This window comes from Cibotium barometz, chromosome 14, assembly GCF_041138505.1.
Source record: "Cibotium barometz isolate CiBa-2024 chromosome 14, ASM4113850v1, whole genome shotgun sequence".
Lineage (NCBI taxonomy): Eukaryota > Viridiplantae > Streptophyta > Polypodiopsida > Cyatheales > Cibotiaceae > Cibotium > Cibotium barometz.
In genome coordinates this window covers 47,206,870-47,220,186 of record NC_141059.1, presented here as the reverse complement: position 1 = coordinate 47,220,186, position 13,317 = coordinate 47,206,870, and the positions used below count along the sequence as shown (strand labels likewise).

Below are 13,317 nucleotides of genomic sequence, written 5' to 3'. Positions count from 1 at the left end.
CTCATCCACGGTGTGTGGTCGGAGTACCAATACGGAGTGCAAGTGGTAGAGTGGACATGATGCCTGGTTGACAGGGGACTTATGTCTACGCCAAGGGTCGTGTGGATTGGCACCTCTTTCTATGCCTTGAGCGTGTTTGTGCTCTGGACTGGCACCTGTTTGTGTGGCTTGAGTTATTGGATTATGGATTTGGATTTAATATCCCATGTTTGGGCATATTGTTTGGAGATACGGTTGGCTCTATGTTTGTATCTAGTATATTCTATATGGAGACATGGTTGACTCTTATCACCATGTCTAGGATATACTTATTTGACTCATTTGAGACATAGTTGGCTCTTGTGCCTGTGTCTAGCATATCTTCCACAGAATTCTTGCCCATTTATTTTGGGACATGATTATGATATCTGGACTTATGGGATTGTTTTTGTCTCGCCCATTTATTTTGGGACATGATTTTGATATTGGTATTATGGAGACTTATTTAGTCTCACCCATTTCTTTGGGACATGGATTCTTTCAGTTATATTGAATTTTTGAGACTCGTCTCGCCCACTTGATGGGACATGATTATATCTTGGATATATGGCTTGAAACTTAAAGTTGCGGACAACTTTTAAGAAGCTGGGGAGGATTTCACCAGCCAGGGTATTCCCCTAGTATGAAAGGGGTCTTGTAGACTCCAGGATGTCTCAAAATTTGGAAAGTACAAGCTTTGGGAATGGGGGATTATCCTCGAATACAAAAGATCACACTCCTAAAATATAGGAGTTGCTATTTTTTGGGCCGACTCCGATGGAAATTCTGTTCACGTCATTACATCTGGAATTGAGCAGATACCAAGAGTTGCCAAAGTACCTATGACAAATGGGCTACTAGTTGGGATATTTTTAGAGGTAAAGATTGTGGAAGAACCCATCTCTTAGATTGAGACATGTGGTAAGAAAGTGAATCAAAGTGAGACAAGTGGCCTCACACTTGTCACTTCAGCTATTGTGTGACTCTCCACTTGTCATTATAGCCTTCTCTTGCCATTTTAGCTCATGGGAGCCTCAAATCTTTAAATTGGAGCCCTCTCTCTTCATTAAAGGAGGCTCTCTTGCTGCACACTAGTCTCTACCACCGTTACAGGCTGCCCTAATGATGGCTTCTCTCTCTCTCTCTCTCTCTCTCTCTCTCTCTCTCTCTCTCTCTCTCCATCTTCTCCGCACCACTGAGGATGGCTTTATACTTAGACCGAGCTACATGGATACCCATCTGTCTCATGGATTGAGGTGCGCCATTGGGCAGATCCGCACCTCCTCACATCAGTTAGAGATAGAGACAAGCAGATTTAGAGGCATACCTCCAGGGGACAGGATTTGTCAGATTTGTTGGATAGAGCCAGAGACGGAGGAGCACTACATTTGTCACTGCACAGCATATTATGAGATTCGAGGGCGCTACCATTGCCTTTTTAGAGAGAGATTTGGACCACTGGCTAGAGTCATGGACTATTGTGATCAGCGATGCTTGGGTTTTTATCTCCTGGAGATCCGCAGGCTCAGAGAGTCCATTATCAGGAGCACACGCCCGACTGGCAGGGAGTCCACACAGAGACAGATTACTGACTTCTTTAGAGGGACTACCCGGGAGGACACACAGCCGACAGCCCAGCAGCGACGAGCACCCCGTGGGACTCTAGTTGAGAGAGCTATCCAGTTGGGCAGATCTAGACGTCCAAGGGTTCGCGGATCCTCACATCGGAGACGGTGCCTACACCGGAGGATTCAAAGCATCATTGCGAGGCATCGGGCTCGCCCGACCAGGCATCTCACTATGGCAGATATCCAGGCCATCTTGCAGAGACCCATGCTAGAGCTCCTAGGATGATTACGACTCCAGCCATATACTGTTGTTGTCACTGTCACTTTTGTACTCCCCCATATTCATGTATCCATGTACTCATGTACCCCATTTTGACCAGTAGCATTAGCTTCCCACTCTCCCTAGTTGCTGCTTCCGAACGCCCCCCCTACTGATGTATTGTGGGGCTAGATACTTAGTTCTTTCTTTTCTTTTCCAGACAGTGTATCAGAGGTCACATGGTTGTAACTTTGGTCTCATAGGTCACTTTGGCCTTTTGAAGACGTTATAACATTTCATTTCATTTCATTTCTCTCTCTCTCTCACTTCGCTTTTTTCGCTTCGCCTCCTTCGCTCGCTCGTGTAGCCGCCTCTGGCCTCTCACTCTGTGGGAAGCGTTGCAGACACGCATAGAGCTCTTCCTATGGCCAAGGGTTAATTAATTTTTAACCCGAAACCAGCCTTTTTCAGCCCAAGACAAGATGGAGAGGATCGACATTGAAGACTTGATCAAGGCAGCCATCCAACAACACAAGAAAGAGACGGACAATGCAATTAATATGGTCAACCAGAGCCTTCTCGACAAAGTCAAGAAACTTGAAGCGCGGATAGCAGCCCAAGATGCAGAGATCGCAAATCTCAAGATAGAGATAGAAGAAGCACGTGCTCAACATAAGCTTGAGGAAGGTGAAATTCAGCCCGTCATGATGGAGGAGCTGAACACCATCAAGGCCCAAGTGAGAACACTTCAAGAGGGAGAAGAAAAGAAGGCCCGGGAGACCTCCTCGCGGGTGAAGGTGCTCAGGAAGACGCAAAAGCAAGTAGATGAAATGGAGAAATGGATAGAAGTGGTCAAGAGAGGTAAGAACAAGGAGGCCGAAAGCACATCTACCTCGAAGATTATCAACCTAACCATTGAGGAGGAACAAAGAAGAAAGACAAGGGAACTTCATGTGCGGATCACGGGGCTTAAGGACGGTGACAATGTAGAGGAGGAAGCCAAAGATTTATACACACGCATGGGCATTTGGAGGCCTACACACACGGGGGCTTGGAGAGTGGGCAAGAAAGACAAGAATGGAGGAGAGAGCTCGAAGGAGAGAGCTCTCATTTTACGCTTTCCCACCTTGGAGGCCAAGAAGGATTTCTTGGCCAAGCGCTCCGCCCTTAAGAAAACGGGCATCTTTTTAGGAGATGACCTCACCTTGGCACAGCTAGAACATATGAGGGAGTGCATGCCGGAGATTAGGGCAGCCAGAGAAAAAGGGAAGCTAGCATTTTACAGAGGAGGCAGAGTGGTGATACTGGAGAGACGCACCACCTGACGGTGTGAGACCTATGGGACCAGTCTGAGACTTGCAGTATGGAACAACGGAGCATTGAGACTGGATGTGGGGGCCTTTGAGGACAGCTTCAGAGATAGGGACATCATCTTCTACTCGGAGACACATCAGGCCCCATGCAGCACATTATCGAGAGTGGCGGGATACAGATGGGAGACGACTTGTAGACAGGAGGCCCGTTCGAAGCATGGTGGTCGCGGATTTGAAGGAGTTGCAGTTCTTTTTAGAGAGGAGCTTCAGCCACTCATCCATGTTATGCGCCGTGATGAGAGCACGAGGTACATGTGGGTCAGAGTGAGGGCAGATGAGGGTAGACCCCTATACATTGCTATATGTTACTTTCCACCTAGCACATCTCATTATGCAGCGCCCAAGGGGCAATCTCCATATATGATTCTAGATGAGGACATATGGGAGTTCTCTAGGGAGGGAGATGTTATCATACTTGGGGACTTCAATGCTCGAACGGCTCAATACCAGACCTCCTTCTTTGACACTTCGGAGGAGATGTTGAGAGAGATAGATGTGGAGGAGATGTGCTTGACCCAGAGATCATAGGATGAGGTGGAGTGTACTGAGTATGGGAGATACCTCTTGGAGAGGGGGACTGCACATGGGCTGGCCATTTTAAATGGCCTAGAGAGGTATCCACTTGCCAGTGGCTTTACTTGCTTTCCACACAGACATGGGGCCAGCATAGTGGATTATGTTCTAGCCTCGCCAACCTTCATCCCGAGTATCCAGGATTTTGTGATTGGTCCCAGGCCCACATCGGAGTTACGGTGGATCATGCACTTCTCTCCTTTACGGTGGATTTCCACTATAGTACCCTCCAGGTTGGGCAGTCCTCCTATCACCCGAGATATACCTTCTGTAGAGAGACTGATGGAGTATACACCACAGAGATCTACAGCTTGTTGAGTGCAGAGGACCCACAGAGGCCATTAGCAGAGCTCACAGAGATCCTGACAGAGGCTTTACATACAGCTGCAGCGACGGCCTTCCCACACACGCAGCCCACAGTACGACCACGTCCTGGGAGCATGCCCCAGAATAGTTGGTATGATGATGACTGTAGGGAGCTCAGAGCTCGGCTACAGAGAGAGGTGGCCACAGGTGTTACTACATATAGATAGTCACGCATCATCTTCCGATCCCTCATTCGGCGGAAGAAGAGAGCATTCTTAGCTCGGCTGGAGAGAGACATCTATGAGTTGTTTTTGAGTCAGGATTCTGGGGAGGCGTGGAGATTGCTTAGAGAGCACCCCCCGCCTCCGGCCATTACCTCTCCAGATACATGGGGCGAGTATGCAGCCTCCCTCTACACAGTACCAGAGCAGCCACCCTCAGGGCTATCATTGAGGAGGGCAGAGCACATGGGAGGAGGATCTGCTGTGGCTTTGTGGATTTCCGCAAGGCCTTTGACACAATGCCCAGAGCTAGACTGATGCGCAGGTTGCAAGACTTGGGGGTTCCATGTGAGCTCATTTGGGGTATTATGGCACTTTATGAGACAGGAGTTGGGCAGGTGCGGACTTCAGAGGGTCTCTCCCAGCCAGTACACTCCACTATAGGGGTGAAACAGGGCTGCCCACTCTCTCTGACTCTATTTGGACTATACATTGATGAGATCTTTGATTATATTGGGACACGAGGGGACAAAGGAGCCCAGTTGGCTGGCACTTGGATACCTCTGCTCTTATATGATGTTGATGATATTGTGCTTATAGCAGACTCACCAGAGGGTATGCAGAGGCACTTGGATACTTTACATGCTTATGCACAGGACAGTGGGCTCTCAGTTAACCTTGGTAAGACCTAGGTTATGGTGTTTAACACTACAGCTGAGTGGGTTTGGAGATCAGTGCCTATTTTCACATATGGGCAGGAGACAGTGGAGTATGTTGACTCATACACATATCTTGGAGTGGTGTTCACTGGGCCCACATTTTCCATGAGGGGGGCAACAGAGGCCAGATTGACTAGAGGATATGCAGCACTAGGAGGTCTAGAGAGGATGTGCTCACAGGTACAGTTTCAGGAGCCACGCACTAAGCTGTGGCCTTTTGACACGTTGGTCACATCGGCTATGCTATATGGAGTACAGATCTGGGGGCCTAGCCTAGATCGTCACAGTCGATCAGGATGCACATACGATGGATGGAGATCGATGGAGAGACTACTTGTGTCCATGATCTCCAGGATGATTCGGGCTAAGGCCTCGGTACCCCATGAGATTATTAGAGCCGAGATGGGAGCACCACCGATCGTAGTCGAGGCTCTTGCCAGATCAGTGTCCTTCATTCATAGCACCTGGGAGCTTCCCGCCGACACCGGTATGCACGACTTGCTCTAGAGTCCTCTCATCAGCTAGCCATGGAGGGAGACACTTCATGTTGGTATGCGCAGATAGCATCCTGGTTTGAGCTCCACGGGTTCAGTTTAGACAGACTTCCACCCTTCCAGTACTCTCTGGAGCATAGTCACAAGGGACGGGGGACGGTAACAGGGGATGGGGACAGGGACGGGACGGGGGATGACCATATGTAGGGAACGGGGACGGGGGTAGGAACGACACTTAAAAATTACTTTGTCAGTACCACCCACTCGCCTATACGGGCAAAGCTTGCATGTCCATGGCTGTGCACCACCTCCATGAGGGGATGGGGTGTGATTGACCTCACCATGTCCATCCCGTCGTCCTTCTATGGGTAGTTGGAACTTGAAGAGCCACTGCCACGAGGAGGATGCCATGGATGATGGATGCCTCCTTGTCACTTGATAGCTTGAGAGAGAGAGAGAGAGAGAGAGAGAGAGAGAGAGAGAGTGAGGCTTCAGCCTTGAAAGTTGAGGGAGAACTGTGAGGATGGGTGGGAGTGTGTGTGTGTGTGTGTGTGTGTGAAGCTTGAAAGTTGAGAGAGAGTGTGTGAGGGAGAGTGTGTCTTGAGAGGCTACAGCTTGCTTGTGTGAGAGCTTGAAACTTGAGACCTTGGCCCTTGAGGCTTGCCGCTTGAGGGAGAGAGAGTGTGTGTGTGCGTGTGAAGGTAAAGCTTGAAGTGTGAGAGGGAGTGTGTGTGTGTGTGTCTTCTTATAGGGAGGGAGGCAAGAGAGAGGCCAAGGCCCAAAGCCTCACAGGCTCAAGGCCTATGGGCCAAGGCTAAAGGCCCATGAAAAGCCCCTCCCAAACGGCCAAAAAAAAAGGTCAAAAATGTGACCATTGCCTAAATCGTTCCCATGCAGCCGTCCCCCACAACCGTCCCCTCCTGGATCCGTCCCCGGAACGCCGTCCCTTGTGAGGGACGCTCAGGTGGGGTCGTCCGTCCGTCCCCGTCCCACAATGTTCCCGGGACGGCGTCCCCCCGTTCCAAGGGTCCGTCCCCTCCGTCCCCTGTGACTATGCTCTGGAGGCACCCTCTCTCACCTTGACACATTCTGAGATTAGTAGAGTCATCAGACAGGACCTCATTCAGTTGGACACTAGGAGGACATGGCTAGAGCCCTCACAGGAGTTGGGGACGAAGATGGCTTTCTATAGAGACCATCTTCTCCGCACCACTCAGGATGGCTTTATACTTAGACCGAGCTACATGGATACCCATCTGTCTCATGGATTGAGGTGCGCCATTGGGTAGATCCGCACCTCCTCACATCAGTTAGAGATAGAGACAGGCAGATTTAGAGGCATCCTCCAGGGGACAGGATTTGTCAGATTTGTTGGATAGAGCCAGAGACGAAAGAGCACTGCATCTGTCGTTGCACAGCATATTATGAGATTCGAGGGCGCTACCATTGCCTTTTCAGAGAGGGATTTGGACCACTGGCTAGAGTCATGGACTATTGTGATCAACGATGCTTGGGTTTTATCTCCTGGAGATCCGCAGGCTCAGAGAGTCCATTATTAGGAGCAGACGCCCGACTGGCAGGGAGTCCACACAGAGACAGATTACTGACTTCTTTAGAGGGACTACCTGGGAGGGGACACAGCCGACAGCCCAGCAGCGGGCACCCCTTGGGACTCTAGTTGAGAGAGCTATCCAGTTGGGCAGATCTAGACGCCCGAGGGTTCGCGGATCCTCACATCGGAAACGGTGCCTACACCAGAGGATTCAGAGCATCATTGCGAGGCATCGGGCTCGTGCGACCAGGCATCTCACTATGGCAGATATCCAGGCCATCCGGCAGGGACCCATGCTAAAGCTCCTAGGATGATTACGACTCCAGCCATATACTGTTGTACTCACTGTCACTTTTGTACTCCCCCATATTCATGTATTCATGTATCCATGTACTCATGTACCCCATTTTGACTAGTAGCATTAGCTCCCCACTCTCTCTAGTTGCTGCTTCCGGATGCCCCCTACTGATGTATTGTGAGGCTAGATACTTACCTTCAGAACACTCAAGAGACTTGGATTACACCCAGTCAGCCTCTACCGCCGAAGATGCTATAGTACAGAGATCAGTTTATGGGCATCTTAGCGGATGGATTCATACAGAGACCTGGATACATGGATGTGTACATGCCTCACAGTGCCCGAGTGGTGATTGGCCAACTCAGAGTGTCATCACACCAGCTTGAGATTGAGGCAGGTAGGGCAGCACGGATCCCCAGAGCAGAGAGGATATGCAGACTATGCCAGGAGGAGGTTGAGAGTGAGGAACATTATGTATGCAGATGCAGAGCATATAGTGTCATTAGAGAGAGATACACCACCATCTTCAGTGCACATCCCTCACTCCGCCAGATCATGGAGTCCACAGACCAGCGCAGATTTGGCCAGTTCTTGCTAGAGGCACAGCGCCACAGAGAGACACTGCTACGGACTCATACCACAAGGAGAGGTGGGCGACAGCCCTAGCTCACTGATTTCTTCTAGAGATCTATCCCAGTGCCTATCTTGACACAGGAGGGGGTTACACTTCAGCGCGCTGCGGACCTCCGAGCCAGACGGAGACCGAGAGTACCAGACTCCTAGACTACATCAGAGGGAGATCACAGAGATACGGGCTCGACATCAGCACCATATCGAGGAGCGGCTAGCTCACTTACACTCACACCCAGAGATCATGCTCCGAGGTATTTTTGCCTCGCCATCACCTATGTATCACATATTACACCCCCATTATGGTACTGGTTGGAGCTAGACAGATCTGTATTGCATTCTTGTATACCCTGCGCATATAGGTTGCATATTGAGCCTCTAGCAGTAGTGCTCCATCCATCACACCCCCCCTAGCTCAGTACTTTCATAGTTTATTTCATGTTCATTTTGTCCTTTTTTTTCTGGACATCCAGAAGACATTGACAGTTGTACATTGATTTGTCTCATAGGTCGAGTTTGGCCTCTAGTAGACGTTAATACAGCTTTTTTTCTTTCTTTCTTTCTCTCTCTTGAAGACTGCCCATGAAGTATACCGGCTGTTGGGGACTGTTTTGGAGGCTTCCATCACGAAGAAATACTGAAGGCAAGGGTATTTAATCATTTTATTATGATTTCTAGCCACTATACTTGTTGTAGCAATCCTTGTACTTCCTGTACTAGTTGTACTAGGCATTGTACTTGCTATACCAACCATTGTATTGGTTGTACCAACCATTGTACTTGTACCGGCTGAATGGAGAGTTGTACTTGTTGTACCAGCTCTATTACATGAAGACCCGTGGTTTTTGGGAAAGAATCAATAACCACACGGAGGTATTTGGATTATATTGTTGGCTCGACATTTCTACAGCCTGTGTTCCGGCTTGGCAGCCTCGTGGGTGTTGGGCTGTGTTATGGCATTTGTATATGGTTAATCCAGCATCTCCCGTGGGGAGAGTAAGGCCCTCGAAGCTTGTACATGATATTATTCTCCTTGGGTAATAAAATACTCCAAGGGGGGGGGTGGGGGGTCGGCCCATTCTGGCCTCTATGTGGTGTCACATGTGCAAGCTCCATTTTCAGCATTTGTGGATATTTTGTCCAGCTTTTATGTTTTATGCAAAGTGATGATGGATATGTGTTAAGGCTGTGGCCATGTTTAAATGTTTTAACATGCATTGATGGTATCAACAAGTGTGTCAAAGGCCCTAGTCCCCTGGGCACCTCGAGTTTCAAGAGAGGATGCTTTTGCCAACGTCTGCAATACATAGAGGTTAGGGTAAGTTCAAGCTTAATTTCATCCCAATCTGAGGCCAAAGGAAACAAATTCAAAACTCTCACATGCATCTTCATGGGCAGGGATACACGTGTCATACTAAATGGAAAGTATGAGAGATTATATGGGTGTTGGTCATGTTGTGACCTTAGCAGCTATTGTTTTGGTGGAATAAAACTTTCTCCTTTTTTAGACGAAGGAGAAAATTGTATAATTGACTGGCAATATGAAACATGGAGACATGCAACTGTTTTTAATATAAAGAATCCAAAAGAAAAAGGCTATCCCCACCCTGTACTGGAATAATTTTTGTAATCAAAATCTAGAACATGCATATGGTGGATCTTTTTTCCAAGATAAAAAAGAAAATTGAGTATTGAATCCCAAAACATGCAGGTAAAGGCCAGAGAACCACTGGCAGGACAGGGAGCTAGGGTTGTTGCTGTTTCTCTTAACAAGGTGAGTTTTATGGTCACTGCTTTTTTAAACTTCTATTGCAGCTGTAAGTGTAAAAAGTAACTTTGTCAGCTTAAGAAAAAAAAGATCCTCTTTTTGCAGAAAAAAGAATCATTCAGTGATATTTTAAAGATGGTCAGGGTTATTTCTAAGTCTTTTTGTGGATTTGAAAGTACAGGTGTACAAGCTCAATGCTGAAGGGATAGCATTCAGATTTCTGCCTGATCCACAACAAGTGAAGAATGCTCTGCAGGTTGGTGCTTGATAATGGTTATTCATTGTTCACAGCTTCTTCGTAGGCCTAGCTAACTAGTTTCTCTACCTCTAACTGCCATCAATCTATCTTGATGGGTTGAGTCTGTGAGGCTGTGAGGAGGCTCTGTTGGAATTCACACAGCATCAGTGATATATGCACCCATCTATGCTTGGCTTCATCAATGACAGTTTAGTGTGTAATTGTGTAGTCCAACTTTCCAAGATGGACTGGTAATGATCATATCCTGCCTTATTTGTACCTACCTTTTCTCTAAGTGCATCAAGTATGACAACATGGGTTGATCCATGGGGTTTGTAATCAATAGATGGGGTAGTCTTCTTGACAGTCCAAGCTCGGGCAAGTAATTCTATTAAAGAACTTAGCCAAGGCTGGTGCCAAGGATGGTAAAAAAGTGTAAGAGGATACAACGTGCAGTGTATACAAGAGAACACTCACAAGAAGTAGGATCTTTCACAAAAAAATTCAAAACTCAAATTACACAATAACAGAGATAGAGAAGAATATTGTATTATTGAAGTGATACAATAGATGGCAAAGCCCCATTCCTGTGTGCTTCTGTGAAGGGAGCTTCGATGGCTTATCCAAAACTGCGAAGATAGAGGTTGTATGGTAGTAGAAGCTAGGGAGTAAACTCACAGTGATGATTGATGAACTATGTGGAGAAGGAATTGGCCGTGTAAGAGGATACATGTGAGTGTATACAAGAGAATACTCACAAGTAGGATCTTTCACATCACAAAAATTTAAAACTCAAATTGCACAATAATAGAGATAGAGAAGAATACTGTATTACTGAAGTGATACAATAGATACATAGTTGGAAAAAAATGCATTTTTTTTGAAAAAATAAAAAATGTGTACGTTTCAAAACGTCCCAATGTTTGGGATGCGTTTTTTTAAAGACGGTGTTTAAAAAAATAACTAAATTTTTTTTTTGGGATGCGCTTTTTTTACATGAATGCTTGATGTTGAAAGGTCATTGGTAAATAAATATTAAAGTTAATGTTGAATGGCATTGCCGCCACCAGACCCATGGGATCTTGGGGCCATGTGAATGCATTATCATTATCATTTAATGAATTATGATAGCCATAGGCTTCAAATTGTTCACTCTTGAGTTTTTATGCACAAGTTTAACTTTTATACATGAAATCTATGGCTCCTAGGCTTAATAACTATATATACAGGCCATAATTATAGCTTAAAAAAATTAATGAATAAAAAACTTATTTTAAAAACTTTTCCAAAAATAAAAAACGTTTTTTAAAAGTATAAAACTCGTTTAATAGTTCCGGTTTTAAAAACGTTTGGCAACTATGAATAGATGGCAAAGTCCCACACTTGTGTGCTCTTGTAAAGGATGGCAAAAAAGTGTAAGAGGATACAACGTGGAGTGTATGAGGATGGTAAATACAACGTGCAACGTATACAAGAGAACACTCACAAGAAAAAGGATCTTGCACATCACAAAAATTTAAAACTCAAATTGCACAATAATAGAGATAGAGAAGAACATTGTATTACTGAAGTGATACAATAGGTGGCAAAGCCCTACATCTGTGTGCTCCTGTGAAAGGAGCTTTGATGGCTGGTCTTGAACTACTAAGACAAAGGTTGTATGCTAGTAGAAGCTAGGGAGTACACTCACGGTGATAACTAATGAACTTTGTGGAGAAGGGATTGGTCGTGTATCTACATAGGCTTATATACACGGGACACCATGACATGTTCGCATAAGTCCATGATCATAGCCGGTGCTATCGTTCGTGGTGTAGACTTGGCCCATAAAGATGTACTAGAAATAGCCATGCAATAGCCCCAACTCACACGGTCATTTGAGCTCTTCTTGGGTCCCCTTGGGGTCCACAATGTTAGGAAAGGATGTCCAAGAGTAAAGTCTGCGTATTCCATGTCTTCATTGCTATGGGATAACGGTCTAGTTAGCATGTAGCCTACTTGGTAGTGTGCCAAATCTAATCTAAGCCATCTCTAAATCGTCACGTCTAGATTGTTATGAGATAACGGTCTACTGTAGCATGTAGCCTACTTTGCAGTGCACCAAATGTAATCCAAGCCATATCTAAACCGGTTGGTCTTCTATGCCACCTTCACGTGTGAATACGGAGATGCTGGGTGCACGAGCTGCTCAACCATGGCTACTCTTTATAATGGGGGCCATACAAACATGAGCTAGCCGGTGCCTAGACAATTGAAGATGCCGCTCTATCTAGTCCCTACTAAGAGCCTTCGTGAAGATGTATACACAATTCTCTCTTGTCGGGTCGTAACCATATTGACCTCCCTGAACATGATGAGCTTGCGCACAAAGTGATAATGAAACTCAATACGTTTTGTGTGAGCATGAAACAGAGGATTCCGAGCAATGGCAATGCAACTCTAGCACTGCTTCTGCACCACACCCATATCCTATAGAATCCTTCTTAGCCACAATGCCTCACATGATGGAAAACATGTAACTTTGTACTCAGTCTTTGTCGATGAGAGTGTAACAATGGGATGTTTCTTACTGATTCAAGAAATGCATCCTGAATCAAGAAAAAAACAATACCGTGTTAAAGTGTCTGGTGTGCAAATAACCCGCCCAATCTGAGTCACAAAATCCATTGAGGGTCTTGCCTACAGCATAGGTGATGTCGTACTCTTGAGTACCTTGGATGTATTTCAACACCCGTATACTTGCTTTTCAATGATTCTCCCAGGGTTTGTTGGAGAACTTGCTGAAAACACCAACATAAAAAACTGATGTTTGGTCTAGTATTACATAAGAAGATAAGACTACCACAACGAGTTTCTTGTATAAGGTCTCATCCACAAGGTTTAAAGTGTCTTTGATGGACAGCATGAGATCAACCTCCATTGGGTTAAAAGTTGCCTTGCATTCAGTCATGCCAAATGCCTTGAGTATCTCACTTGCATATTTGTGCTAAGAGATGAAAATTATCTTGCTCTTGCCAGACTTGAATCCCAAAACAATAATGCATGAGTCCAAGATCTGTCGACTAAAACTTTGCACTATGTGCCGCTGTGTCTATGAGATCTTTTTTTGGTGATTCCATGTAAATATGAGGTCATCTACATAGAGAACGCTGACTATATACTTTTCTCGCTCACAAAAGACTTTTGAATTCACGTGTGAAGGACCACATAAGAGACCAACACTCAATCCTCTGGTACCATGCTCGGGTTTGTTTTAGCTCGTAGAGTGCCTTTTGTAACCTGTAAACTTTGCTTTCGGAA

At 46.2% G+C, this 13,317-nt stretch overlaps 2 protein-coding genes across 12 annotated transcripts in view; both read left to right on the top strand.

Annotated features, from left to right (window-relative positions):
• LOC147632108 (protein TIC 22, chloroplastic-like) overlaps positions 1-13,317 on the top strand; it is a 141,612-nt gene that overhangs the window by 84,322 nt on the left and 43,973 nt on the right. For 9 of the 11 annotated variants that reach the window (XM_086808701.1, XM_086808699.1, XM_086808706.1 and 6 more), the window contains 2 exons: positions 9,723-9,785; positions 9,961-10,035. The exons of the other annotated variants lie outside the window; for them this stretch is intronic. In XM_086808701.1, coding sequence (XP_086664827.1) covers positions 9,723-9,785; positions 9,961-10,035 — 138 coding nt within the window. The remainder of the gene's footprint in view (positions 1-9,722; positions 9,786-9,960; positions 10,036-13,317) is intronic. 11 annotated transcript variants of the gene reach the window in all.
• Positions 2,405-3,770, top strand: LOC147632109 (uncharacterized). Its single transcript, XM_086807931.1, has one exon. The coding sequence runs from the start codon at positions 2,406-2,408 to the stop codon at positions 3,168-3,170; it is 765 nt and encodes a 254-aa protein (XP_086664057.1). The 5' UTR covers position 2,405; the 3' UTR covers positions 3,171-3,770.